We start from the raw sequence: 25390 nt of genomic DNA on the forward strand, positions 1-25390 counted from the left end.
TCGGGCTGGCGCCGGGACGGCCGCGGATTGGCTGCCGGGGGGGGGGATTCCGAGCCGCGGTGGAAGAAGCGGGTGAGAGAGCGCGGCGGCGGCGGACGGCGGGTGAGGAGAGGCGGGGAACGGCGGCGGTGCCTTCCCCGGGAGGGCCCTGGGCCTCCCCTTCCTTCGGGAGACAGCCGGGTCCTGGGTGGGAGGCGGTGCGGTGTGTGAGGGGGAGCGCCAGCCGGGCCCGGAGGCTGCTGCGCTTCGTCCGCCTCGCCCAGTCTGCTCGGGGCCGCAGCCACCACGGGGCCGGGCAATGCTCCACTCCGTTCTGCTCCTCCGGCTCAATTGGTGACCCCTCCGACCGGGGGGTGCGGAGAGGAGGGAGCTGGGGGTGTTGAGGGGGTGTTCTCCGGTGGGTTCCGCCCTCAGGAATCGATGCCCGGGGGGGAGTGTGGGTGCTACTCGCGTGGTGGTGGGTGCAGGCGCTCCGGGCGGCCCCTGGGTAAGGGTGACGGGAGGGGAGGGGAAGGGTGGGAACCGCCGCCCCCCGGTGTGAGAGTGGCAGGGCCGGTGCTGGGCAGGGCAGGTGTGGAGCAGACAGAGGCCTTGTGGAGGTGCCAGGCTTGGTTCGCTTTTGCCGAGGAGCGGAACAGCCTGGAAACGTCTCGAGGTGTTGGGGTCCGGGCTCTCGTGTCTGCCGGCAAGCTGACTGAAACTGGAACCCTCTTACGTTGCTGTGATGGGAGTGAGAGGTCACAGGAAATCATGTAAATAAAAGGTAATCGGGAGATAACCTGGAGAGGCTTCGAGGAAGCTCTTTAAGGAGGCCTTAAAATACCGAGGTAGCACATAGAGTGCCTAGCCTTAAGGGGTTTTGTGCTTATTTTCCTCCTCTGTAAACATCTGGTGCTTATTTTGTGCTTAACAGCCTTTAAGTTATATTGCTGCTGTTTTAAGGTTCTTCTGTGGTTGTCGTAAATTAATAACTTGCTACATGCTTGTTATTATTTTGTTTAACAAGGTTTCGAAATTCCAAATTCTGAGTGCAGCAGAGTTTGAATGCTGACACCAACCATAGTGTGTAAATCTCTCTTAAATGTCAGCAAGACTTCATTAATACTTGCATGCTGTCCTCAGACAGTCTTGGTCTTCCCTAGCACTTCTGAAAGCAGGACTCAAAACAACTACATGAAGATGAAATAATTCTCTCTTCTGATACCCACTACCTTTTAAGTAGGTGATAAAGAAAGGAGCTGATTTTTCAGCACATCAGCTCTGAAAGGTCAGTTAACTGTTGCTGCATCAAAATCAATTTCTTCATGAAGGTTACTAGCTGAAATAGGATTTCTGCATGTAGGAACTTAATGTAGTTACAAAAGGAGACTTCTGGGGAAAACTATAGAACATTTAAAATGCTTTTTCAGACAAATGCACCCTTCTAATGAAATTTTCATGTACTTGTTTCTCAAATATGTAGTAGATTGACTGGAATCCAGAGGAATGGCTAGGGAGGTCTGTATGTCTGACAGGAAAATTGTAGGTGTATAGTTCTGCCTGTATTGTGTAATATTGTACAGTTCAGAGATGCTGGAGAATTTCAGTTACCTCTCCATGGTATTTTATTTCACTGTTCAGGTATCATCTTGGCTGAGCAAAGGCTTTTGATTAAACCAGTGTTTAAACAGGACAGGGATTTTTTTTTTTTTTTGTTCTCCATTCTTGGTTGGCAAAACATGGTAACATGGGTAAGATGTGATGAATTTGGTTTTACTGTAGAGGTATATATGACTAGGCTGTATTTTAAAGAAAGCTTTAACTTTTTTGCAAGTAGGTATTCTTTTTAGTTCTTGCTTTAGATTTCATGCTGATGTTAGCTTAGATAAACCCCTGATTTTCTCTGTAGTATTCACTGACTTTTGTCTCTCTTGGCAGGTCTTCCCAAGTAAGTGTTTCTGAAAGCAATAAGGCAGTTTCTTACTTGTGGCTTCCAAGCCAAAATGTAGATCTCTCTAGTTGGCTCTGTGATCTTTGCCAAATACTTGTATAACCAGACTGATGATCTGGGGGAGGGTCTAGCCCTTTATCAGAAGACTCTTCTTGCCTGCTTGGCTTGCTGTTGCTATAAGAATTTTTTGCTTGCTTTATCTTTCTTGGTTACTTCTTTAATCACTTTCTTGTGGATATAATCCACTTTCTTGTGGATATAATTTCATTAGATGAACTTGGGTTTTGTCAGTCTAAAGACCAACTGAAAATCTGTGTGCCCTCCTTTCCTGCTAAAATAGGGGGAACCTACTCTTTTTGTGTGTGATTGTTTAGTGTAGTCAGTATTCCTTTGAAACCATGCTGCTTTGAAAATTTTGTATTTCTTTACATTATGCATATCCTTTCGATTTAGAGACCAGACATTTGATTTTCAGATTTCATGCATGTCTTTATTCTTTGTGGAGGCTGATCTGATCGAGGCTATTAAGCCATTCTCTTTTATTACTGTATGGATGAACGAGAGAAACTTCCTTCAGTAAGAACAGTATGAATATTGTATTTCTTTTTAAGAGCTAGAACTCAATTATAATTTGAAAAGGTCTTGGAGAAATACAACATTGGCAAATACATGCAGAAGAATTTAAGTATGAAAGCAGTTACACCTGATTTTTCTTTCTTCTCATCCCTCATGGGTAGGACTCACTAGAAGGCTTGGCAGAGGGCTTTATTTCATGTTTACTGAGTGGTGTACCTTCCATGTACAGCCTCCAGAGCCTTTATATTTATTTCATGAACACTCTGTAATCTATAAGTGGTATTATCTCTCAGCTCTGTTTGGCTGTTATTTGATATGACAGTACTGAATGAAACCTGTGAAAGTGGTTGGGAAAAGTGGGGCCCAAAGAGAGTTCCAGGAGGCTGAGGTGGGAACCCTGACACTCAAACATGTCATTTCTCACATCATTCTCCTCATTTCTGAACCAGGGAATTCCTGCACATTTGCATATCAGAAGGTAAGTTCTTCAGCAGTGCTGGTTTCTGCATAAATAGAGTTTTATAAGTGAAAAACTCATGAAATTCTGGTCCCACCTACTTTATACAGTGAAATGCAATTCTTTATGTTACTACTCTTCTAGCATCTTTTGAGAATCTTGCATATGACTACTGCTCATCATTTGTAATAGTTTTGCTTAAGCACAGCAGAAGGATCAAGGTCTTATACCAATACTACTGTCACCCAGGCTATTTTATGGTAGTAATTGAGTTGTGAAAGCTGTAGGAGAATCAAACTACTGTTTCTAGTTCAGGTAGCATAAAAAAGATAAGGGATAAATAAAGCATGCATCAGTATTTTAAAAGAAGTATAGTTTTAGGTTATTAAAGCAGTAAACCTTTAACCCCTGATTCTGAAATTGGCATGTATGTGATTCTGTGATTCTACATATGCAGGGCATGCTAAAAAATTTGCTAATATTTTTATTCTTGCTGTCCAGCAGTTTCATTTGGAATGAATCTCTTAAATTTTTGGCATATAAAATAATTGTTAAATAACTGAGATTTATGAAGAAAGGTATAGTGCAATGTAGTCTGGAAGAAATGAGTATGTAATTTGAAGATTATTCTGGAGTTCTATTAGATCTTGTAAGGTATCAAGCTGATGGGCTTAGAATAATTTTCCTTTTAGATAACAAATTAGTGGGAATTTTTCTTTAGTGCCAGGAGCTAAGGAAACTAATGCAGGAACTGGTGGCTACTCCTCACTCTTGCAAGTTGACTTTGGTCACTTTCTTCTGCAAAATCAGGTAACAGGTTTTTGGTAAGAGCAAGGAGTTGATGATCTCAGTATTAGGTCCTTTAAAAATTTAGGATACAGAAGAAATTATGATTTATAATGTAAACCATAAGTAATCACTTTACCAAAGTAATTGTTTTGTTCAATGAATGCTCTTTTGTGTTTGTTCATTGAAGTCTTGGAATCTGGAATTATAAAAGGTCATCTAAATGTTTCAGTGCGGGATAAGTATTTTGGACTAATTCCAGTGCTTTGCATCATCAATCTCCTTTTATTCCTGGGGTTTTTGGATGTTGTACAACAGGTTTCTGAAAGTAATCAGTAATATTTCTGAAGTTGCTTAGGCTACTTCCTGAGCTGTTCAAGGTGAATTTGATTAGACACCATTGTCTTGGTTGCTTATAACTTTTCAGAATTGATCCCATTCTAACATCTGTCTCTGCCTCTCCTACCATCTACAAGTAAAGGCACTGAATATACTGAATATATCACTCACTGCTTGCTTTCTTCTGCTGTTACATCACGGTGCTCTCTCGTCTTCCTCGTTACTCCCAATACATATGCAGGTTTTTTTCTGTGTCTGTAAGCTGGAATCCATTTTGTACTTAGCCTTTTTAAATTTACTTGTTCATCTTTGTACTTTCTGTCATCCTAGTATTATGCTACTTTCTTCTTCATCTGCTTTTGTGCCTTTAGTTTGTTACCTTGACAGCTTTTGTGTCATTCTTTCTTTGCCTCTTTGTTTCTTGAGTTTATGGAAGCTTTCTAGTCCTGCTCTGATATCCTCAGAGAACTTCCTCAGAGGAAGTTGTATCACTCTTTCAATTCTATTCCAATTGTCTCTGTTATTAAAACTCAGTCCTCCCAGTTGGTCAGAAACAAAATAATACTTCACTTCCTGAAACAAAATATGCCTCTGACTATGTCTTGGGATTTTTAAACTAATGACATGGCTCCCTTTGGAAAGAGCCACATATCAGGGTACAGTCATCCCTTTATAATCCCTGTCTTCAGAGATTCAGGCCCTGTCTTCACAATATCCCAGCAATACAGATGCTGCCTTTTCTTCTCTTTGATTTCCACTCCATATATCCAGCGAGTCTGAACTTTGGAATGAGGCAGAGTGCATGACATGTATCGTGCTTTTGGAACAAGTTTCCCCTTTTAGAGGAGCCTGACCACCTCTTTTACGTCACTGCCTGGCTGTGGTGCCACAAATGATGCCAAATCTAATAGGGGGTGTTTAAATAGACTTGTGTTCATCCTGTTTTAAAAATGCATCAGGTGCATTGTGATCCAAGATTCTTACAGTCCCGTGGCTTGTCTGTGGGCGGAATAACAGATACCTAAAAGAAGAGTAGACCAAGTAGGTGGTCATATTCCTTAACAGACTTTTCCAGCTTTCCATAACTAAGTCCATGACCTATGTGTAGCATATGCCAGTAACTTGTATTCATGACTGTTTGTTAGGTAGCCCATTAGTCTTCCCCACTGTTTTTCTTATAATAATTGCAGTTTCCATTCTAATCTTGTGGTGATGAGAAACTAATATCAGCTTTTTCTTTTTCTATTAGCCATGTCTATTAAAAAAAAAAAAAGATAAATGTAAAGTTGCACTGTTCCTGCCAAGTTTCCACAAGAAGTAGGTTATTACTCAAGAGCTGTAAACTGTTGAAAATATTTGTAATGGAAACAGTTATGGTTTAACTGTGATGCTTTTGGGAACTTTGAAACAACACAGTTTTTCCACCTCCTGACTCTCAGACTTCCCAAGTACCCATCCTTTGCTGTTAAATTGCTTTAGTCATCATTCTATATATATACAGTGGCTTCAAGAAACACTGTTGTTCATACTACAAATTGTTGTGCAGTGTGGTTCAACAGAGTGTTGTTTCTAGCCTGATGCACAAAACAAATGTAAACTTAAATCTATGGCTTCCTTTGTGGGTTTGGTGGCATATGCTTCTCAGTGGCATCCCAGTTATGACTGCTATAGGACACAGTTAAAGAAAAGCTACACTATTTTCACTGGAGGAGCAACAAAACCATACTTTATTTGGGTGGTAGTACATGTAAATAGACACAATTTGAAATCTGTCCAACTTTATAAATCGCTTGAATATTCTCAGGTCCCACATCTATGCTGTTTCCTGTCATTTTCTTGCATTAGTCATTTTTCCATGTTTCCTTTCTCTCCTCGGCTATGGGAAAAAGGAGGAAACAACAAAGCTGTCAGAGAATATGAATTAAGAGACGTGATCAGCTTTCTATAGTGTGTTCCTGTATAGAAATGAGATTTAGTTAGGAGTGTGGCCCTTAAACCTTAGTGCTGGTGCTCAGCTCCATGTATTCCACAGCATTTGTTGCTCACTTTATGTTGTTGACCACCATCATCTGTCCAAGCTCAAATGAGCAGTCATTTCCCCAGATTTTTAATTGTGAATTTTGGAACAGCTTTGATTTCTTAAAAATGACACTAGTAAAAGTTATTGTCACCTGTATTATGTAAATGCCTTCTGAATGCCCATGCTGTGCAGTGCTGGCAATTACTGTCACCTAACGTTTTGTTTTCAGTAATTACTTCTAAGATTTGGGTTAGGTTTCTTTTTAGAAACGTGTAGCAGTTTACTTCTTTGTATGTTCCACAACCTGCATCTAAAATTCTTATTTTTCTTCTTTCAGAAGTACTATGGAACCTCCGCAGCCCTGTAGGTCTGGAAGGCTTAAGTCCAAGGCTTTTTCCATTCCAAATGATTTGCTGGCTTAAGCGTTTGATTAGGATGGCTTTTGAACAAGTTGGATTAAACATGGAATCAGTAAGTGTTTTGAACTTGCTTCATGTTTTCAGAAAATCAGGTATAGAAAGCACTTCATATATTGTAGCTTGTGCTTATCTCTTTCAGCAGCACACTTCAAATGTACTCCATACTTGGGTAAATCTTTATTTCTGCAAAAAAAAGTATGAAGCTTGCTAGTTTGACACTGAAGTATTGAGTATGTTCCTTCTAACTCTAATAACAAACTGTTTACATTGTAAACATTGCCCTTCATTCTGGACTTCTACCTGTGCTTTGAAGCCAGAGGAGGATTTTCAACTTATTTAAAGTTATATTAATTCTTAAATAATCTCATTTCTGTTCTCTTACCTTGGAGATGTGAAAAGCTCCATGAAACTGAGGTTGTAATTGTGCTCTACTTACCTCTCCAGAAAGTGCTACATGAGAGCAGTATCCAGTGTTCTCTACTGGGGAAACAGAGGGATGTGCATGTGTAATTGTCTTTAGAGGAAAGTGTTTGAATACTTAGCAGGGGGATACCTACAACACTTCAACTGTTTTGTCACTTGAGACTTTTAGGAAGCTATTTTGATTAGAAGTATTGACCTCAGTGCTGTAAACCCTTTAAATTGGCATAGTCTTTTAATGTTTTAACAACAGAGAAATCCTTGTCATCTGTGTACAGTACTTAGAAGGGCAGTTCTTACTCTGGATTGTTGTAGTAGAATTTTTTATCGATCTTGGGAATTTATGGAGAGCAAAATGTTTATACATTGTAAATGAAACTTATCAGCAAGAATCTGTATTTTAGGATTTTATTCAAACTTGGATCTCAGATTTTGTGCAGTATAACCTAGAAAACACAAAGCATGGGAGTATGCTGGGTTACCATGAATGTTGTGGTAATTGTCAGCAGCATCTTTCAGTCTAAATAGGGGTAGGGGGAACAGACTGAAAACTTCTTTCCCCCATTCTCGATGTGTATCAAGCTTATGATACTGCAATTACATTCCCAAATGCTAGCTGTTCTGGACAACAACAAAGCACTGATGCAATCAGAGGGTATGACTAATTAATCTTTTCAGACTTGCTCTGCAAGTGGCTCTAGTCAACAAGAAGTTTTACGAACCTTGGCAGAGCAGTGCTGGAGAGTTACTGGCTCAGCTGAGCAGTGTGCTGACTTCATCTGCATACCTGCTGGCACTGCTTGCATGCAGTTTTTTTAAAATATTGTTTGGCCATATCTTGAATTATCAAAACTGAGTCATTAGAAGTTTTGGTGCACCAAACCATTGTTACTCAAAACCTCAAGGGCATTTGGGCACCAAATATTTTTGAGGAGGTAGGTACTAGTCAACATCTTGTCTGTGCTTTGAGCAATGTCTAAGCAAGTTTTACCACTTAAACTGCACTGTGTTAATACAGCATGTAGTCTAGGCTCTTTTTTAGAATTCCTTCTCTAACTAATTAAGCTTTCTCTTGACCTGTATTGTTTTTTTCCAGTGCAGCATTGCCTTAAGTCAGTGACCAATAGTTCTGCTTGTAACATCAGAAGCTGTTGTGAATAGGGAGGTGGTATTACTACAGTAATGTTTGTCAGTGAATTTTTTGTTGAAGGCTCCTGATCTACATTATGTTTGCTCAGATGTATAGACACACAGTAATGTGATAGTCATGAATGTGAAGACTTTGAGGCATCCAAAATACAGGATCAGTGGGATACTCTGCACTGAAAAAAACAAAAAACAAAAATGTTTTAACTTATCTTATTAGGCAATAGAATGTGTGTTTCATAGAGTGGAAAAAAATGGGTCCGAGTGGATTAATGGCAAAATTGCTGCTCTGATGTGAGGATATGGCACTGTGTATATGCAGTGCACATTTATTTTATCAAAATTTATGCATTCCAGTAAAGCCAGAGGAAGATGTTTGTTTAAAAAATGGCAAAATGTTTGTGTGAAGTTTCTGAGATAATATTATCTGGAGATAAACACCCTGGAGCATAATTTTTTCCTTTTAATAGAACCTTCACATTCTAGGCATACTGATCTTTGCTTAGTATACAAAAGTGTTATTCAGCTTTGTCTTGTGAAACTCCCACAACTCCACTAATCACACAGGCAATATTACCATGCCTGATGAGGGTTGTTTCCACATTAAGAACCTGGATTTTATCTAAGTTTTGTTTGTGGGGCAACCTTGCAATGGGATGCTAAATCTGCTGAAAGCTATAAACCTTTAAAAGCTAAGATCTGTTTAGTAAATTGGTATCTATAGCCATAAGTAAACACTGGCCAAGTTTGTTAAATTGCCATGCAGTGTCCTAGTTGTTCACTAACAATGTCCTCTGTGTTAAAGTCTTCCCATAATTCTTTTTCCTCTTTTCATTGTTTTTGTTGCCTTTCCCTGTGCTGAAGAAACCTTTCCTACTTCTCTCTGGGCTTTGGGTGTGTTTTATATGGTTTTGTTTTGGGTTTTTTATTGGTTTGTTTTGGTTTCTTTTGCTTGTCTCATAGCATGGTTTTCTCCTACAATCTCATGTTATTTCATACAACTGTGGTAATTGGTAGAACAAACATTCCCATCCTTAAGTACAACCAAAGAAAGTGAATTGCAGTAAAAACAGTTCCAATGAAGCCAGGTTTGTTGAGGTGCTGTGTGCAGTATTTGCTAGTTGAATGTTTTGGCTTTTGGTTTTTTTTTTTGACAAAGCTTCGTTCTCATGGATTTACTTTTCCTCTTTTCACAGTTATGTTTTCATGATAACTCTTAAGACAGGTAGACACTGCTCTTGTGTTAGAGTTCTTAATAAATAGATATTCTGGGAAATGTGGAATTACATAGTTTTATTGACTTACGTGATGAGTGGCTTTTCTTGAAACACCTTAAAAAGAGGTGTCTGACCCAATGCAGGTTCTTCAAAATCGACACATTAGTCTTTTTAAGCTGTTACCAACTCTTTAATCCTTCTGTGTTACCTGATTCATTGCTTTGAATTGAAACAATGCAAAGGCTGTCTTGAACTCAAACAGCTGTAGCTATATTCCAATAACAAAAGCAACTTTTGTGCTAATTTGGGTATAGAAGTAAGGAGTTCAACAATACAAATTTCATTGTATTTATTTTATCTTCTAGCACAAAAGTAATAACTTTAAATATGTTTAGCACAAGCATAATATGGAAGGATAATAGAAAACTATTCCAATATGATACAAAAATCAGTTCCCTAACAGCTGACTTCTTTTTCCTTCCCATCTAGGTACTCTGGTCAAGCAAGCCTTATGGTTCATCTCGAAGTATTGTAAGAAAAATTGGTACTAACCTCTCTCTTATACAGTGTCCAAGAGTTCAGTTTCAGGTAGGTGTTCTCAACAGTTAAAAATAAGTTTTTCAGTATACTGATAAAGATCTGCTCTCGCATTAAAAAAAATTAACCAAATATACATTTAAATAAATTACTAGAGGGTTTGTAAAAGCAGAACATGAAAAAAATTGACATGTAGGAATATTAGTTTACTTCAGTTCTTCTGAATTCTTCAGGTTTTGTACTGACAAAAACTTAAGTCCGTGTTGCTGTACCACACATAATGAAATTAGAAACATTTTTCCCTAAGCAAGATGAAACTTAAAGTGAGGCAATACAGTATTAAAAATGTATTATTAGACAAAAGGATGTTCATGAAAGAGAAAAATGTTTGAAACATTTCTATGAACAGTACTTAGAAGCTAACTTAAGAGGCATGTAAAGATGAACAGTCACTTAAAAATAGTTTGGAAAATAAACAACTTTACCAAAAAAAAAAACTAGTAAGATAACCCTGTTTGCCTTTGTTTTAAATACAAGGGTAGCACAGGTGAAAGGGAAGCATCAATTCTGTGCAGCTTTCTGCCTTGCTTGTAACTTCAACTGCATATAGTGGGAGGGTATAGGAGTGAGGGGAAAAGCTTCAGGAGGAGAAAAACTGTTGCTTTTTATAACAAGTCTTTAAGGAACAGATGGGAAAATGTAAACTGTTACACATAATCTCTTCAACTCCATGTGTGTTAGGGGTAAGGGGTGGGTATGGAATTGGAGAAATTTAGTATTTAAAACTCAAGCTGAGGGAGGGCTGTTTCTTGGGCTGAGCAAGGGTGGGGAACATAAAGACGAATGGTGGGACTCATCACTCACAGCAAGACAGGGTAATTTCCACATAACTACATTTTTCTCTGTTTAAATTAATTTCTTTATCCTGTATGAACTATATGAACAATATTTAGACTTGAAATTTTAGTAGTAAAATCAGATAGTTCAGATTACCATAGAAGCTTTCCTAGAGTGATAGTAAAAGCCATGCAAATATTTTGGCTTTCTTAAATAATTACAGTGAGAAACTACAAGGGCAGCCATCTCCCACCTCTAGTGGCCTGGTGAAAATTAAAAGATAAATCTGTACTTGTGGGGGTGGGAGTTTGAGCGGGTGAGAAGAACAGCAAAATTGCATGCTGTATTTGAACTTGTGGTTACATAATTAAAAGTAATTATGCCACCACTAAGGCTCTGTGTGCCTCAGATTTGAATGAAGGGGAAGTCCTTCTGTAATGTGTCTGATTCTCTGAGCTGTAAAGGTCATGCAAAGGAAGAAGATGCTTATTTGCAGGTAGCTAGCCAAATACTGCCCTCTCTTAATATGGTACATAAAAGAAGACATTTCTCTTTTATGTACATGCAAAGAGTTGGGCAATCTGCTCCTGAATACTTTTAGTGTTAAAAATATGTATATGTCTTCATCTGAATTCTGTGTCACTATAAGTAAAATATTTGCCTTTTTTTTGTCTTAAAGAGACATTCAGTCAGCTTTACTTAGATTTTATGCACGCTATATAGAAACATTTATTTTCTATTAGATGAAGAGAAAGGGTCCTGAAAATAGGTGTACAATCATTAGGGTTGATTGAATTAGAAATACGAATTTCAGAAGGTGACCCTTGAAACATAGTAATATATGATTTATGCAGGCCTTAAACTATTTTAATATATGAACATTTAAAAGTGTGATGCTAACATCTGTTTTTATGTCTTTATCTCAGCATTAAGAATTGCAGAGAAGTTCAATACTGTTCTCAATTGAGCGTTTTTATGCTTTTGCAGCTGACACTTTCCTATAGCTGTCTCTTCCTCTCTCTTTCTTGCCAGCTTTAGCTATACTATGAAAGGACCATGCACTGAACCTTGCTGTAAGTCACTTTATTTAAAAACCAAAGCAAACCTTACGTGCCTTATTTGAGGGTGCATGTGTATCATCAGTGTTTCTAACTTTATGTAAGAGCAACAAGCTTTCCATGGGTCTTCATTTTCCTTATGATAAATGGGTAAGAGATACTGAAAGAACCTCTCTGTTACTTTCATTCTTCTAACAAGCTTTTGTTCAGCTAATCTGAAAAAAGTAATATCCTGACATTTTGGGTTTTGAGCTCTGCTGACTGTTGTAGTATGCATCTTGCCACAGTCAGCTTTTAAATTAATTGCTAAATGTTGCTTATGTATTCAGTAGGTAGTGGCAGAGCTTCCCAAATATACTTTATATGGCATGAAAAAATGAAAATCATTCATATTTCTGTAATGTAATTTTTTTTAAAGTTTTTCTGTAGTCCTTAGGACAAAATGAAGTTAAACTTGCCAGTATAGCCTAGGTAGATTCAGCCAAACCTACCATACCGTTTCTCAAAGCATCCTCCAGCTAATGCATCTCTGTTCTATTCCCATGCTTCTCCTGTTTGTTTCATGGACCCAGTAACTCTGTGGAAGCCTCCGAGGGAACTGATGTGCATGTAGCAAAGATCAGAGTTTACTGAGCTAATCTGAAAAAAGTGTCACAAGTTTGTCTTACTTGAAGAAGTATTTAATACCTAACTGTACCAGTAACTTGAAACTGGAATTCTTTTTCTGTCCTTAAAAGCATACAAGTTCTGCTTGCCACTTGCTGGAGCAAACTAAAAGCCAGGATCCTGGGCTGCTGGGCCAGGTGGTTTGGGTTTGGCATCCAGATGTGTGCTGCATTTTTTACTTCAAGTCTGTGACCTCAGCCAGAACAACACAGAGGGCATAAATCTGAAAATACTTGTGAAGGAATCGTTTTGTAAACCCACAGGTGTGTGTGTGCAGCATACATGTGCATTTATGAGGCAAAAAAACCCCACCCTGTGAAGCAAGAAAATCCATCATTTACCAAGAAAGAAAAGGGAGCTGCATTTATGTTTTCAGTTCCTTCCATCTAGTAGAGCTGGGACTCTGTTTTCAGCACTCTGCTCTCCTTTTTGTGTGCTGGCTGAGCAGTTGTCCAGGTTTTCTTCAGCCGAGTTTGGCTCGGAGGAACTGGGTAGTCACAGAATTGTTGAAGCAAAGTTCTGCAGTCATGCAAAGGTTTTGAGAGATAGGTGTTGACTTTTAACCTATAAATTAAAGTACAAATCTTGTATTAACTTGAAATTTGAAATCCACTACTGTGGAAGGCCTTGTTTTTAGGGACAGAAAAAAGAAACATCTGTATATCGAGTAACAAGCAGATTCTGTTTACAAATAAATATGAATAAAAAAATATGAAGAAACTCGCATCACAATATAACAGAAGGCTTGCTACTAAATTAATTAGAAGTTATTTCTCTCACAGTGTAGGAAACCTCACAGTGGTAAATGCATTCCTTACTGTTGATTTCTAAAATTATTTTTCATGCAAGTTTGTGTAGTGCCCTCATTGAAATGTGCCTTCAGTCTTTCCACGGTAATAGTTCCTCCTGTGGCCATTACCATGAGGAAAATCTCTCACCTGCAAGAAGTGACTGATGTATGGATTTTTTAAACTGCCATTAACATTAATATGGGGGCTGTGATCATGAACATTTATTCTTAAAAAATAAAAAAATCCAGGGAAACCTTAAACAATTAAAATCCTAACATGCAATATAGTATTCTCTAGACTGTTTTAAAGAGAGGCAGACTGTGATGGTATTAGGCACAACTGTTAATGTGATAAACATATTACCATCTGTGCTGATGCTACCTGGAAAAAACCCTGTTGTTTCCAAATTGTCTGATGGTGCCAGTACAGACTCCTGGGAGCTGTGATAAAGGCTCACATACAAGTTGCTAGAGTGTGAGGTGAGGATGACTAATCTTCATTTCCAAAGCTGTTTGTAACAGCTCCTGAGGAAAAACAACCCCAAACCCACAACTTCTATCTTCCTGGGATTTGGGTATCAAAGGCTGAAGCTGAAATATCTGTGAATGTTCTTCAGAAATGGTTTCACCTCATCTGACCTGCAGTCCTTCAGTGATAGGTCTGCTACAAACCTGGGTTAATGCTAACCTTTCAGACTTGCTGCTGTATAAAAGTTGCCTCTTACAGAGGAGAGGTGCCTTGAAAATTTCATGCTAACAGGGTGGATCAAAGCTGTCATTGTAGACTATTACCAACATCTTTCCCATTATTACCAGCTTCTTGGCCACTACCAGCAGCAGGCAGCACTTAAACAGCTGCTGTGGCTCATGAGCATATTTGGCCTGTGAATTCAATGTAATGCAAACAAAAGAGGTGATGGTTGCACTGGAGATCAGTAACTCAAGGTGCCAGGCTAAGCAGAAGAAAATACTGAAAGATGTTTTAATAGCATTTATCTGCTAAGATACTGGGGCCAGGCTGCTCCTGTGACTTGAGGACACTTGCCCATGTCTAACCTGGAGGAGTGGCCAGTATTACAAAGTAGATTTGAAAGTATTTTGTATAGTTGTGGCTATGGAGCATGTACTGGTGCTCCAGACAATTTTTCAAATCTTCATTCAAATCACAACGCTAAAATTGAAGAATGGTTCTGGTCTCTGAAACCCTACTCACCTTTGGCTTCAAGCAGCTATAAAACTGATGGCAGAACCATCCTGGGAAATTAACAATTTGCTTGGCATGCTGTAAATGAGATTGCTAGCCAATAGTGTGAAGACTTTGTGATTACTGAGCAAGTAGAAATAGCCTCTTCCCTCAGGATACTGTACACTCTTTTATTCTTGTACAGAAATTCTGGAAGTTATAGGGGAAGGGAAGCACACATCAACAGCATCTCACTTACAAAATAATACTAAATCAGAGCAAAAGACTTAAAGAGGTACTAGTAGTATTAATTACTCCTTTTTTAACTACTAGTTATTTAAATAATTTAAAAACAGAATCACACAATCATTCCAGGTAGAAAAGACCTTCAAGTTCATGGAGTCCAACCATAGCCTGATTCGACCCACCATTAACATAACTCTTTCAAGTCCAGTGCTTAAGCCCCAAGTTCCCAAGCACCACATGTGGTTGAGGGTGTCCCTGCTTACTGTGGGGGGATTGGACTAGATGACCTATAGAGGTCCTTTCCAACCCAAATGATTCTATGATCTGCACATCTTTTAAACACCCCCAGGGATGGTGATTCAACCACCTTCCTGGGCAGTCTGTTCCAGTGTTTAATTACCCATTCAGTGAAAAAGTTTCTTCTAATATCCAATTTAAACCTCCCCTGGCACAACTTGAGGCCATTTCCTTCTGTCGTCTTGCTTGTTACTAGGAAGAAGAGACCAACCCCCACCTTACTACAGCCTCTTTTTGATGGTTGTAGAGAGCAGTAAGGTCTCCTTTTTCTCCCGTCTAAGCAACTGCAGTTCTCTCAGCTACTCCTCATAAGGCTTGTGCTCTAGACCCTTTCTCTGACTCACTCCAGCACCTCAATGTCCATCTTGTAGTGGAGGGCCCAAACATGTTGAGTAAATTCAGCCAACTACTTGTAATGTTGATGTTTGTCATTAAGATAAAAATTTTCTTTGGATTCTCAGTGTTCAGTGCTGTGATGTGATAGCCTGTGTAGTTAGCTGTCAACTTTAAAAACAAAAATAGTTTCTGTAAAGTGTTCAGCAGACTAGAATGAATGTTTTTTGAAGTCAGTAAAATGGGTTCTTGACCAAGTCCAGGACAGAAATAAGTGTGCTGTGTCTACAGATGTGTTTTGTGCATGGATGTGTCAGTAGTTACATGAAGCCTTCCTAAAAGCATTGGGTGAAATAACTGATGGGGCTGGGAAGAACGGCTTTAAACCCTTCAATTTTGTCTTTAAAATTTAGCTTACTTCTTATGGGACAGAAGGAAACACCCCAAACCATCTTAGGGATGATGCAGTGGCCTCCTTTGCAGATGTGGGATGGGTTGCTGAAGAAGAAGGTGAAGTCTGTACAAGGCTCAGGTATGCTGCTCAACTCTTTGAACTTCTGAACTGAGAGGAAAAACCCAGCTCCTTTGCAATGAGAATTGAGTGTGCTTTGCAGTTAGTGGGGAGCACGGGCACGCTGGGAGGAGAGGGAAGAATCATAAAAAGGTAGGGCCTGGAAGAGGAGTAGTTGAGCTTAGGCTAACAGGATTATGAATGAAAGACTGATCTGAGAACATGTAGGAAATACAAGAAAAATTGTTTTTTATTTATTTACTTATTGCAGAAAATAGCATGTGACAGCTTCAAGCAATCTTGTCCCCAGGAAAATGTCTGCACAGTTGCTAGCACTGATTCTTTAGTTCTCCTGAGAGTTTCATTAGCATGGGGTAGTGTGACCTTACAGCTTTTCAATCAGCAGCAGTGGTCACTCTGACAGCCCAATAATTGCCATGTTGTTTGTCACCTTCCTGGGTAAGGCTCTGTAGTCTGCTAAAGACAATTTAAAAATTGTGTTTTATAAAAACTATGGTTTATATTTTGGTTTTCATCTTATGAAAACTGTCAGGAAAGCGTGTGAGCACCAGAATGATGAGATAAGACTTGTGTTGGACCACAAGTACTACATAGGACTGTAACTGCACAGAACAGGTTGGCTAAAGGGATGAAGTTCTCTTTTCCAGCCTACCCAAGTTGCTGCTCAGACTAGCCAGAAGCAAAGGTGCAGTTCTGTAGTGCAGAGCAAGTTTTTCTTCTCAACAAACTAAGCTTCCAGGAAGAGCCCAGATTGTTGGCTTCAGAGGTTACTGGAGGATACTGCTCTTGATGTGAAGGCACGAAATAGGTTAGTAATGGCCTAGATGCCCTCCAACATGACTGGCTGTAGTGCAGCTTTGCATAATAAACGTTCTGGCACTGCCACATTAACTTCACCATCTCAGAAGGGAGTCACAGAAATTAATGCTTGTTTGGGAAGCACTGTTTGTAAAGTGTAGTTGATGCGAAGGAAATGAACTGGCCAGTACTGTTTTGCTTGCACAGAAACATTTTGTTTGAAGGATTGAACTGTAAAGCTATTATGTTTAATGGATACAACAGGGAGAATAGCTCTGTTGCTTCAGAGAACCTGTTACAGAGGATTTAAGACTTGCTTATTTGCTGAGACATCTCCATGTGAAGGAGGGGAGGGGGACAGATGGATGTGGGATGGGACTAAAATAACCCTCCAGATATATAGTGACCAAACAGCTAATAATGGAACATGGTAAGTGAATAACTTTACAAATATGAGTATTTCAATGTGCAACATTTATTACATCTATGCAGGATGCTAAGTAGTGGAGCTAGTATACATTAGGTGTTTTCCAGACTTCTGAAATGGACAAGATCACATAGGTGTCACTGTTAAATACGTATTTACACACTGTATAATTCAGTAAACAGTCTTGCATACCTGTTTGGGTTTTTTTTTTCTGATAATGCTGTTTTATGAAAGAAGCAACTAAATGACAAGTAGGGGGAAAACTATCCCTAGTCAGATCAGTAGTGATAATTCAGGCACAGTATTTTTGCACAGTGTTAGATTCCAGTGAAGACATTTACTTAAAACATCATTACTGCTCTGAGCTGGAAATATCCCTTTTTATTTAGCTATTCTGCTCTGTTAAATTGTTTCTAGAAGGCAGATTTTAAAGACTAAAGTGACCATTGGGTCTTTCCAACCTACTTATTTAGTGAGATCAGGGAGATGGCTGCTGGGGGATGCATCCTCGTTTCTTCTCAGATTCAGTTGCTCTCTATTCCTGTCTACATGAGGGCATCTGAATTTTAATATCCTTGATATTAAGTAGATTCACATCTACTTGATGAAAATTCTACAAGTTAATGCTGGTGTTTTCTTGTCAGTGTTGTGGAAGACTTAAATGTATAATCCTGGGCTGAGGTGGTAGTAGCACAGGGCTCATTCTAGCCCTAAATCTTGGCTCTTGCTTTGGGTCTACCACAACTGAAGATGCACATCCAGAGTGGTTTAACCCATGCATCCAGAGGGGCTCTCAAGCTGTGTCAGTCTTCACATGTTGAGAAGTTGTTATCTCTAGCCACACTTCTTACTGCCATGTTCCAATGAACTATGGAATCCTGATCTGCCTGAAACGTTTTGGGGTTGAAGTTAAGGAGGACTGAGGAGTTAAGGCTGTGCTTGGATCTTGCAGTTGTAATGGTTATCTACTGTTTTTAGTCCTTATCAGTTCTAGTGTCTAAAAATGTTGGTGTCCTCAGTGAATATGTAACCTTTTGTACATTCTTACTTGACTGCAGGTACTCTGGAATGCCTCAGTGTTTGCATAGCTTGAGCTTTATCTTGTGATATTTTTGTTACAGGTCAGAAGTTTGGGCAAAAACAACCCAGCCTCTTTCAAGTGAACAGCCTCATTCAGGAAAGCCCCCACAAAGACAGATGTCCTTACAAAGCCCATTGGAAGAATCAGTGTCCAGGAGCACAATGATGGCAAATGAGGAAGCCCTGCAAAAGATCAATGCTCTGGAAAATGAACTGGCCACTTTAAGAGCACAAATAGCCAAAATTGTAATCTTGCAAGAACAACAGAGCCTGACACCAGGTATTAAATTTTATGTCTCTTAGGACAGATTAATTAATGAATTTGTCCCATTTATAAGTAATAATGTGCTAATTAATTTTTTTTGTGAGATACTGGAACACTGAGCACTCCTCCATATTGTTTTGGTTAGTTTGGTAGGTAGACAAAGCATACTAACCAAGGGATGCAGAACAGCTCTTGTCTTGAAGACAAGAGACCTGCCAGATTTTCTGTATTTTCTAGTATTTCAAAAGTCTTCATATTTATGTGAAAGTCAGCCAGAATTCTGAATCTGTGGATCAGTAAAGATGTATTAACAGCTTTTTGATCAAAGCTCATGATAAACATGATGGCTTAAACCAAACTGAAGGAATTTAACTTAATTACTACCACTGAATTCTTCCCATCAGTGCTGAAGTAGGCTCTTATACCTTGAACTAATCATACAAGATGCTAATGTTGCTTTTGGAATTTGTAATAATCATCTCAAGCTTATGGAATAAATCACATAAAAGGAGATTAATTGTTTACCTGAATAATCTCAGGGGTCAAACACATTGTCCAGATGGAACCAAGAGTGATGCACTGTTACTGGTAGTAAACAGAGTAATTTTCTTCCCAAGTTGCTTTATCCTCTTTCCTTCACCTCTGTCTGCCTTACAGTTCTCTAACTACCATCTCCAAAGATTAGTGGGAGATGGCCCTTGTCAACTGGGGATGACAGCTCCTTGGTTTTTCTCTTCCTAAGGGCACTCAGCAAATACAGTTTTGCCTATGTTTATATATGGTCATATCCTGATTTTTTAAATGCTCTTATTTAGCTGTTTTCTGTCAACTGATAGCAGTTTCTGTATTTTTCCTTAACTGTTCATATTCAAAACTATGAAACAGTTGTAAAGATCCCATTACTCTTAAATTATAGTTAGTGGGAGGTTGTGAAATAACTAGTAACTTGTTTTTTATCCGTTTCCATTCATCTGTTTACTCAGAAAAAATTTATTTTATCATCTTTACCTCCCTCTTCTGGTAGAATATGGTAATGACATTGTGCATGCCTGCATATACACACAGTAGACTCTTGTATTACCTACATACATATTTTCACACACTTCAGGCCTCAAAACTCTCATTTGATTCGGCTTTGCTGATTTATTTAAAGGTGCATTTGAGCAAAAGTTTCTTCATTTGTTTGTCAAGTTACTAATGTTAAAAGTACAGGAAACTTGAAATCAAGATTGTCATTAGAATCTCTATAATCAGACAGGTGGCCTGAAAACATTTGACCTCAGAGAGATGGAGCAAGCTTCAATTTCAGCGCTATTAGAGCTCTGAAAGTTATGTTTAAAAAGCTTGTATGTTAATTTCTTATTTGTGGTGATAAGTAGGAAGAAACACTGCTGACATGGCAGGCTGTGTGCAGCTTCCATCCTGGTACCTGCCTCTCAGAAGAATGTGAAATATTGGTAACATTAGGAGCAGAACACAACTAAAAAGATGTGGTGCCATCCATCCCATCACAGTGAAGAGATGAATGCACCTACAGGTTTCACAGGAAATTCAGAGAATGCTTCTCAGTCTTTGAGAAGGATTTTTATGTGGCTTTTCACTTGGGTTCACTTCAGGGGTTTATGAATGAGGATGTTATGTGATAATAAAAGAAGGCAGAGGGCGGGCAACTGAAGCTATTAAAGTTCTATTCTTACCTGAGCATATACAGGAAATTTGCAAGTAAACTGACCTGTAATGCATGTGGATTTTTTTTGTAGTTGGGTCAAGTCCAGTTGCTCCAGCTGCTGTACCTGTTCCACCTCCCCCACCACCACCTCCTCCTCCTCCTCTGCCACCACCACCACCCCCAGGTCTACAACGAAGTATGTCTGCAATTGAGCTCATTAAAGAAAGGAAAAACAAAAAAATGAACTCTGGGCAGAATCTGTCAGAAAATGGGCCAAAGAAGAAGTCTGAAATACCAAACATGCTAGAAATCCTCAAAGACATGAACAGCGTGAAGTTACGCTCAGTGAAAAGGTAATAAATGTAAATAAATCTCTGTGTCTTAACATTTGCATTCATTATTTGGTTTTCTGATTCAGAACTATTTCAAGGTCAGACAGATGCTGTTGTAGCACCATTCACAGCTTCTAAAGCTTTGTTTTGGACAGTGTAAAGGCTTCTTATTTTCTTTTCTAGATCACCAGAAGGTAGGAAATCCAAAGTGGCTGACCCTGCAGATCCTGCAGCATTAATAGCAGAAGCTCTCAAAAAGAAATTCGCTTATCGGTACCGAAGTGATAGCCAAAGTGAAGGAGAAAAAGTTACTCCAAAGGCTGAAACAAAGACAAAGACTGAAGTAGTGCTGGTGAGTATCGTGGTTCTGAACACGTTTGGGTGAAATGGCAGTGTCAGGAAAGCCAGGATGTCCTTCTGCCAACATATGCAAGTACTTAGGAGTGAGTTAGCACCCTTGCTCACTATGAAGCACTGCTGATAATGCCAGCTTCGACAGGAGCACCCTGTGTTGGGTTAGGAACTGGCTGGAGGGCCGGGCCCAGAGAGTGGTGCTGAATGGGGCTGCATCCAGTTGGCGGCCGGTCACTAGTGGTGTCCCCCAGGGATCAGTGTTGGGCCCGATTCTGTTCAATATCTTCATTGATGACTTGGATGAGGGGATTGAGTCCATCATCAGCAAATTCGCAGACGACACTAAGCTGGGGGGGAGTGTGGATCAGCTGGAAGGCAGGAGGGCTCTGCAGAGGGACCTGGACAGACTGGAGAGCTGGGCTGATTCCGGTGGGATGAGGTTTAACACGGCCAAGTGCCGAGTCCTGCACTTTGGACACAACAACCCCATGCAGTGCTACAGGCTGGGGACAGAGTGGTTGGAGAGCAGCCAGGCAGAAAGGGACCTGGGAGTCTGGATCGACAGGAAGCTGAACATGAGCCAGCAGTGTGCCCAGGTGGCCGAGAAGGCCAATGGCATCCTGGCCTGTATCAGGAACAGCGTGGCCAGCAGGTCCAAGGAAGTGATTCTGCCCCTCTACTCAGCCCTGGTGAGGCCACACCTCAAGTACTGTGTCCAGTTCTGGGCCCCCCAGTTCAGGAAGGAGATTGAGATCCTGGTGCAGGTCCAAAGGAGGGCAACTGGGCTGGTGAAGGGACTTGAGCACAGACCCTATGAGGAGAGGCTGAGGGAGCTGGGGCTGTTCAGCCTAAAGAAGAGGAGGCTCAGGGGAGACCTCATCACTCTCTACAACTCCCTGAAAGGAGGGTGTAGCCAGAGGGGAGTTGGGCTCTTTTCCCAGACGACTTTCAACAAGACAAGAGGGCATGGTCTTAAGTTGTGCCAGGGGAAGTTTAGGTTGGATATTAGAAAGAATTTCTTTATGGAGAGAGTGATCAGGCATTGGAATGGGCTGCCCAGGGAAGTAGTGGATTCTCCATCCCTGGAGATATTTAAAAAGAGACTGGATGTGGCACTCAGTGCCATGGTCTGGTAACTGCAGCGGTAGTGGATCAAGGGTTGGACTTGATGATCTCTGAGGTCCCTTCCAACCCAGCCAATTCTATGATTCTATGATTCGTGAAAGCCGCAGGGTTTTAGTATCAGGTCATAAGAGCGTGTGCTTTTTTTGCCTGAGGTTTAAAAAAATCCCAGTTTTCCTACTCTTTTAAACAAAAATCTCTTCTGTTACCACAAGAATGTAGTTTTCTGCAGTCTCTGTTCCTAAGGGCTCATCCCAGAAACTAATCTGAAGTGTGTTTGGCTGCTCTTTAGCTTTACAAATCTGCATGTAACATTCAGAAACAAAAATCCTGAAATGCTGTTGGTAACAATGTTCAGAAGGTGCCTGCTGGACCTCAGTATAGAGAATTTCTTTTTAATAATCGAAAATGCTGAGTAAATAAAAGCAGTTTCTTTACAGTGTGAGGAAGTTAAAAGGAAATTATATTTAAAATTCACATCATGGCATAAGTTAATGGCTTGTGATTTATTTCAGACTGATTTGAAATTGAAGGAAGGGCTTTTTAAGCCATGAATGCCCAAGATGAAAGTTAGCAATAGACACTTCAAAACCAGACTAATGTAGATCAGTTTTGTTAGTAGGCAGTTCTTGACACCTTCTGCTATAGAAACAGAGAGGAAAAATAGAGAGTAATTTTTCCCTCTGTGCATTAGCAAAATGCACATAAAACTCCAAATCTGGCTGCCCTCTGTATTAAAGTCCTGAGGAAAATAAGATTCCCAAGCCACAGATCTCAGGACTTCTGAGTATTTCAGCTTTATTAATACTGACTTCCTTGTCTTCTGGTTTAGGCCTTTTAGGTATATTCCTGTAGTGTTCAGGGCGTTCTTCATAACTAAAAAACTAGATATTCCTCAAGAATCAATCTCTTTTTTTCCAGCATCTCCAGGGCTTTAAGAGAACAAGTTGGTTCTTCACATTTTTGGTTTTTGTTTGTTTTTACTTTACAATTTTGAAATTTATGGTCCATTTTTTGAGATTAATTAGGATCATCAGACTGAAGGTTTTGGTGTGTTAAATGGTAAAATGCTGATCCATAATGAGCCAACAAACATCAGTTTATTGTCATCAGTTACTTATCAGTAGTCTTCATGTGATAATCTTGTGTGATACGGATTTAAAAAGGCCTTGCACAGAGATGCAGGCGAGGGTAAGAACAGAAATACAGTTGCATTGCCACTGCAGCAACTGCTTGTCAAACTTGTAGAGGTAACTGTGTCTGTCTGTCTGTCTGTCTGTCTGTCTGTCTGTCTGTCTGTCAGCTTACTTTGCTGTGGTAGAACGAACCATCTCCAGCCAGAGCTGCTCCAGCAGAGGGTTGCTGCCTCATCTGAGTTACTTCAGTTGATTGCTGATAAAAGTTTTCCTTTTACTTTTTGGCTGTCAAGTGTGTGAAATCCACACGTGGGGAAGCAGGTTGATAAAGGGAATTATCTCTGCCCAGTTCTAGTTCTGCTTAGAGCTTGGGTGGGGAGCAGTTCCAGTAAGTTTCTGTGGATAGCAATCTGAACTTGTTTTCTGGTTTCCTTCTCAGTTCGGACCGCACATGCTGAAGTCTACGGGAAAAATGAAGAGTTTAGTTGAAAAATCTTAATGTATGAAGATGACTACAGAAAAGACTGTTCAGCTGTTTTGCTTGAAGTCTTTTATGTTGCAAATAGCACTAGTACTTGAGTGGTCTCTTAAAAAAGACAGGAAAAGTCTAATGTGAAGTGTAGAATTGAGGCACTAAACATGTTTATATGTGGTTTATCAAGGGAAATAAATTTGACCATTATACTCAGGTATTAATTCTGTATTCAAACCTGGCTGTCTGCTCAGACTTATGTGGTGGTTTTAGTTTATCAACACCAAGTTATATGTACAACATTCTTTGTGCATAACTGACCACCTCAATTTTGTGTTAATAAAGAGAGCGATACATTCTTAAGTTAATAAGGATGCTCTAATACATAGAGCTCTAACTATAACTTGCACTACAATGTTTGGTTTGATACTGAATTTTTCATGTCAAAGTCTTTTTCTTAATTTCAGCAACATTTAGCTCAAAGAAAACCTGAATGCTTTCTGCTTCCTACTTAAAGTGAAAACCTATAACGTGTTGCAGAGGTCAGCTGGTAGGAGACATTGTAACTAACAGCACATTTTTGTGCAGGATTTCTTGTGTGGGTTTTGGTTTTTCTTCTTGTTCCAAATGAGCTTGCAAGGGTAAGAGCACCAAACCATCCTGTGGCCAAGATAAAGAGTGCATGACGAGTGAGTTAAATCATGCTGTGAGAGCCTTGGTGAATAGGTAGACAAATGAATTTGAAATAACCAGTAGATAGCAGCAGAGTAAAATAATTCATGCAAGAGCGTGTGTTAACTAGTATAGGAGTGGTGTAGATAAGAAAAAAATGTACAAATTACTGTTGGGTGCAAGTTGCCAAAAGTACATTGCTCATCTCAGCTGTGCTGAGATGCTCACGGAAACCTTTGTATCCCCAGCTGTCTCAGGTCCCCAGATGGGTTACCAGCAGCTGGGGACTGCACAAACCCTCACAGTCCTGTTTGCAAGGAGGAGACAGCACAAGCTGTTGCACACAACCTGTTCTCCAGGGGAATGGGGTCAGCCCCATAGCAGCTCTTTGCTGCCAAGACCTGAACAGAGCTCGTTCATTAACCAGCCAGCAGAGCTCAGGTCTCCAGTCACAGATGCAGGAAAGGCTCAAGCTAAAAATAAAAATTTCAGGCTGAATAAAAAAAGCTCTGTAGGAATTGGAGAACCACAAATAAAGCTAAGGGTTGATCTGGCTGTAGATGAGTGTTAAAAAAAAAATAAAAAATTGAGTCTGGGTATTTCAGTGTTCTAAGTTGGTCTGGCTGCTGGAACAAGTACAAGTGCCTCTTCGAGCTTCTCTTTTCTAGGAAAAGAAAAAAGCAGCACTTCTTAAATGAAGAGAGGTGAATGGCTCTGACCAGGTTACTGAAGATGACTGAAGTTTTGCTGCTTATAATTGGAACATAGATTGTATGATCAAGGAGGATCTTTTCTGGTGCAAAGCTTCAAATGGAGTTCATACGTACACAACGTAACTTCCTTCCAAAATGCTCTGCTGTGTCTTACTGATAAGGCCATTAAAGCTTAGTGTTCTTTTAAATGCCTTTAAAACACCTTTTTAAAAGTTAATTTTGGTTTCAGGTTTTGTATTTAATGCTTTATTGCCACTATATATAAAATTAAAAGCAGTTAAAATAAACTGTGTGTGATTTGTGGTACTCTGAACAGAAGACAGCAGCCACGATACAGGGGCAGAATACAGAACACAACTCTGTTCCAGTGACTTGTGACAGCTTCCTGGGGTCTCTTCCAGGACTGGACTGCTGCCCTCCCTGTGCAGCAGGGGTAACAGTAGAATCAGTCACAGAGCAACACAGTGCTGTGAATTCAGGTACAGTCAGATAAAAATGATCAGGAACCAGTGAGAAGTTTATGCCTCGCTCACAAGAAAGGTGCTTGTTCAGTTTTTTCTC

The 25390-nt window shown here is 39.8% G+C and overlaps 1 protein-coding gene across 2 annotated transcripts; it reads left to right on the forward strand.

Annotated features, from left to right (window-relative positions):
• The first annotated feature begins 36 nt into the window (after positions 1 to 36).
• Positions 37 to 25116, forward strand: MTFR1 (mitochondrial fission regulator 1). Of its 2 annotated transcripts, none has more exons than XM_030445770.1 (8): positions 37 to 102; positions 6446 to 6579; positions 9800 to 9898; positions 15671 to 15789; positions 18136 to 18374; positions 20120 to 20381; positions 20544 to 20712; positions 23412 to 25116. In XM_030445770.1, the coding sequence occupies exons 2-8, from the start codon at positions 6514 to 6516 to the stop codon at positions 23469 to 23471; spliced, it is 1014 nt and encodes a 337-aa protein (XP_030301630.1). In that variant the 5' UTR covers positions 37 to 102; positions 6446 to 6513; the 3' UTR covers positions 23472 to 25116. The 2 variants fall into 2 exon arrangements, with proteins under 2 accessions (XP_030301630.1, XP_030301631.1); XM_030445771.1 differs by lacking the exon at positions 37 to 102 and adding an exon at positions 644 to 763.
• Positions 25117 to 25390: the final 274 nt, after the last annotated feature.

This window comes from Calypte anna, chromosome 2, assembly GCF_003957555.1.
Source record: "Calypte anna isolate BGI_N300 chromosome 2, bCalAnn1_v1.p, whole genome shotgun sequence".
Classification (NCBI taxonomy): domain Eukaryota; kingdom Metazoa; phylum Chordata; class Aves; order Apodiformes; family Trochilidae; genus Calypte; species Calypte anna.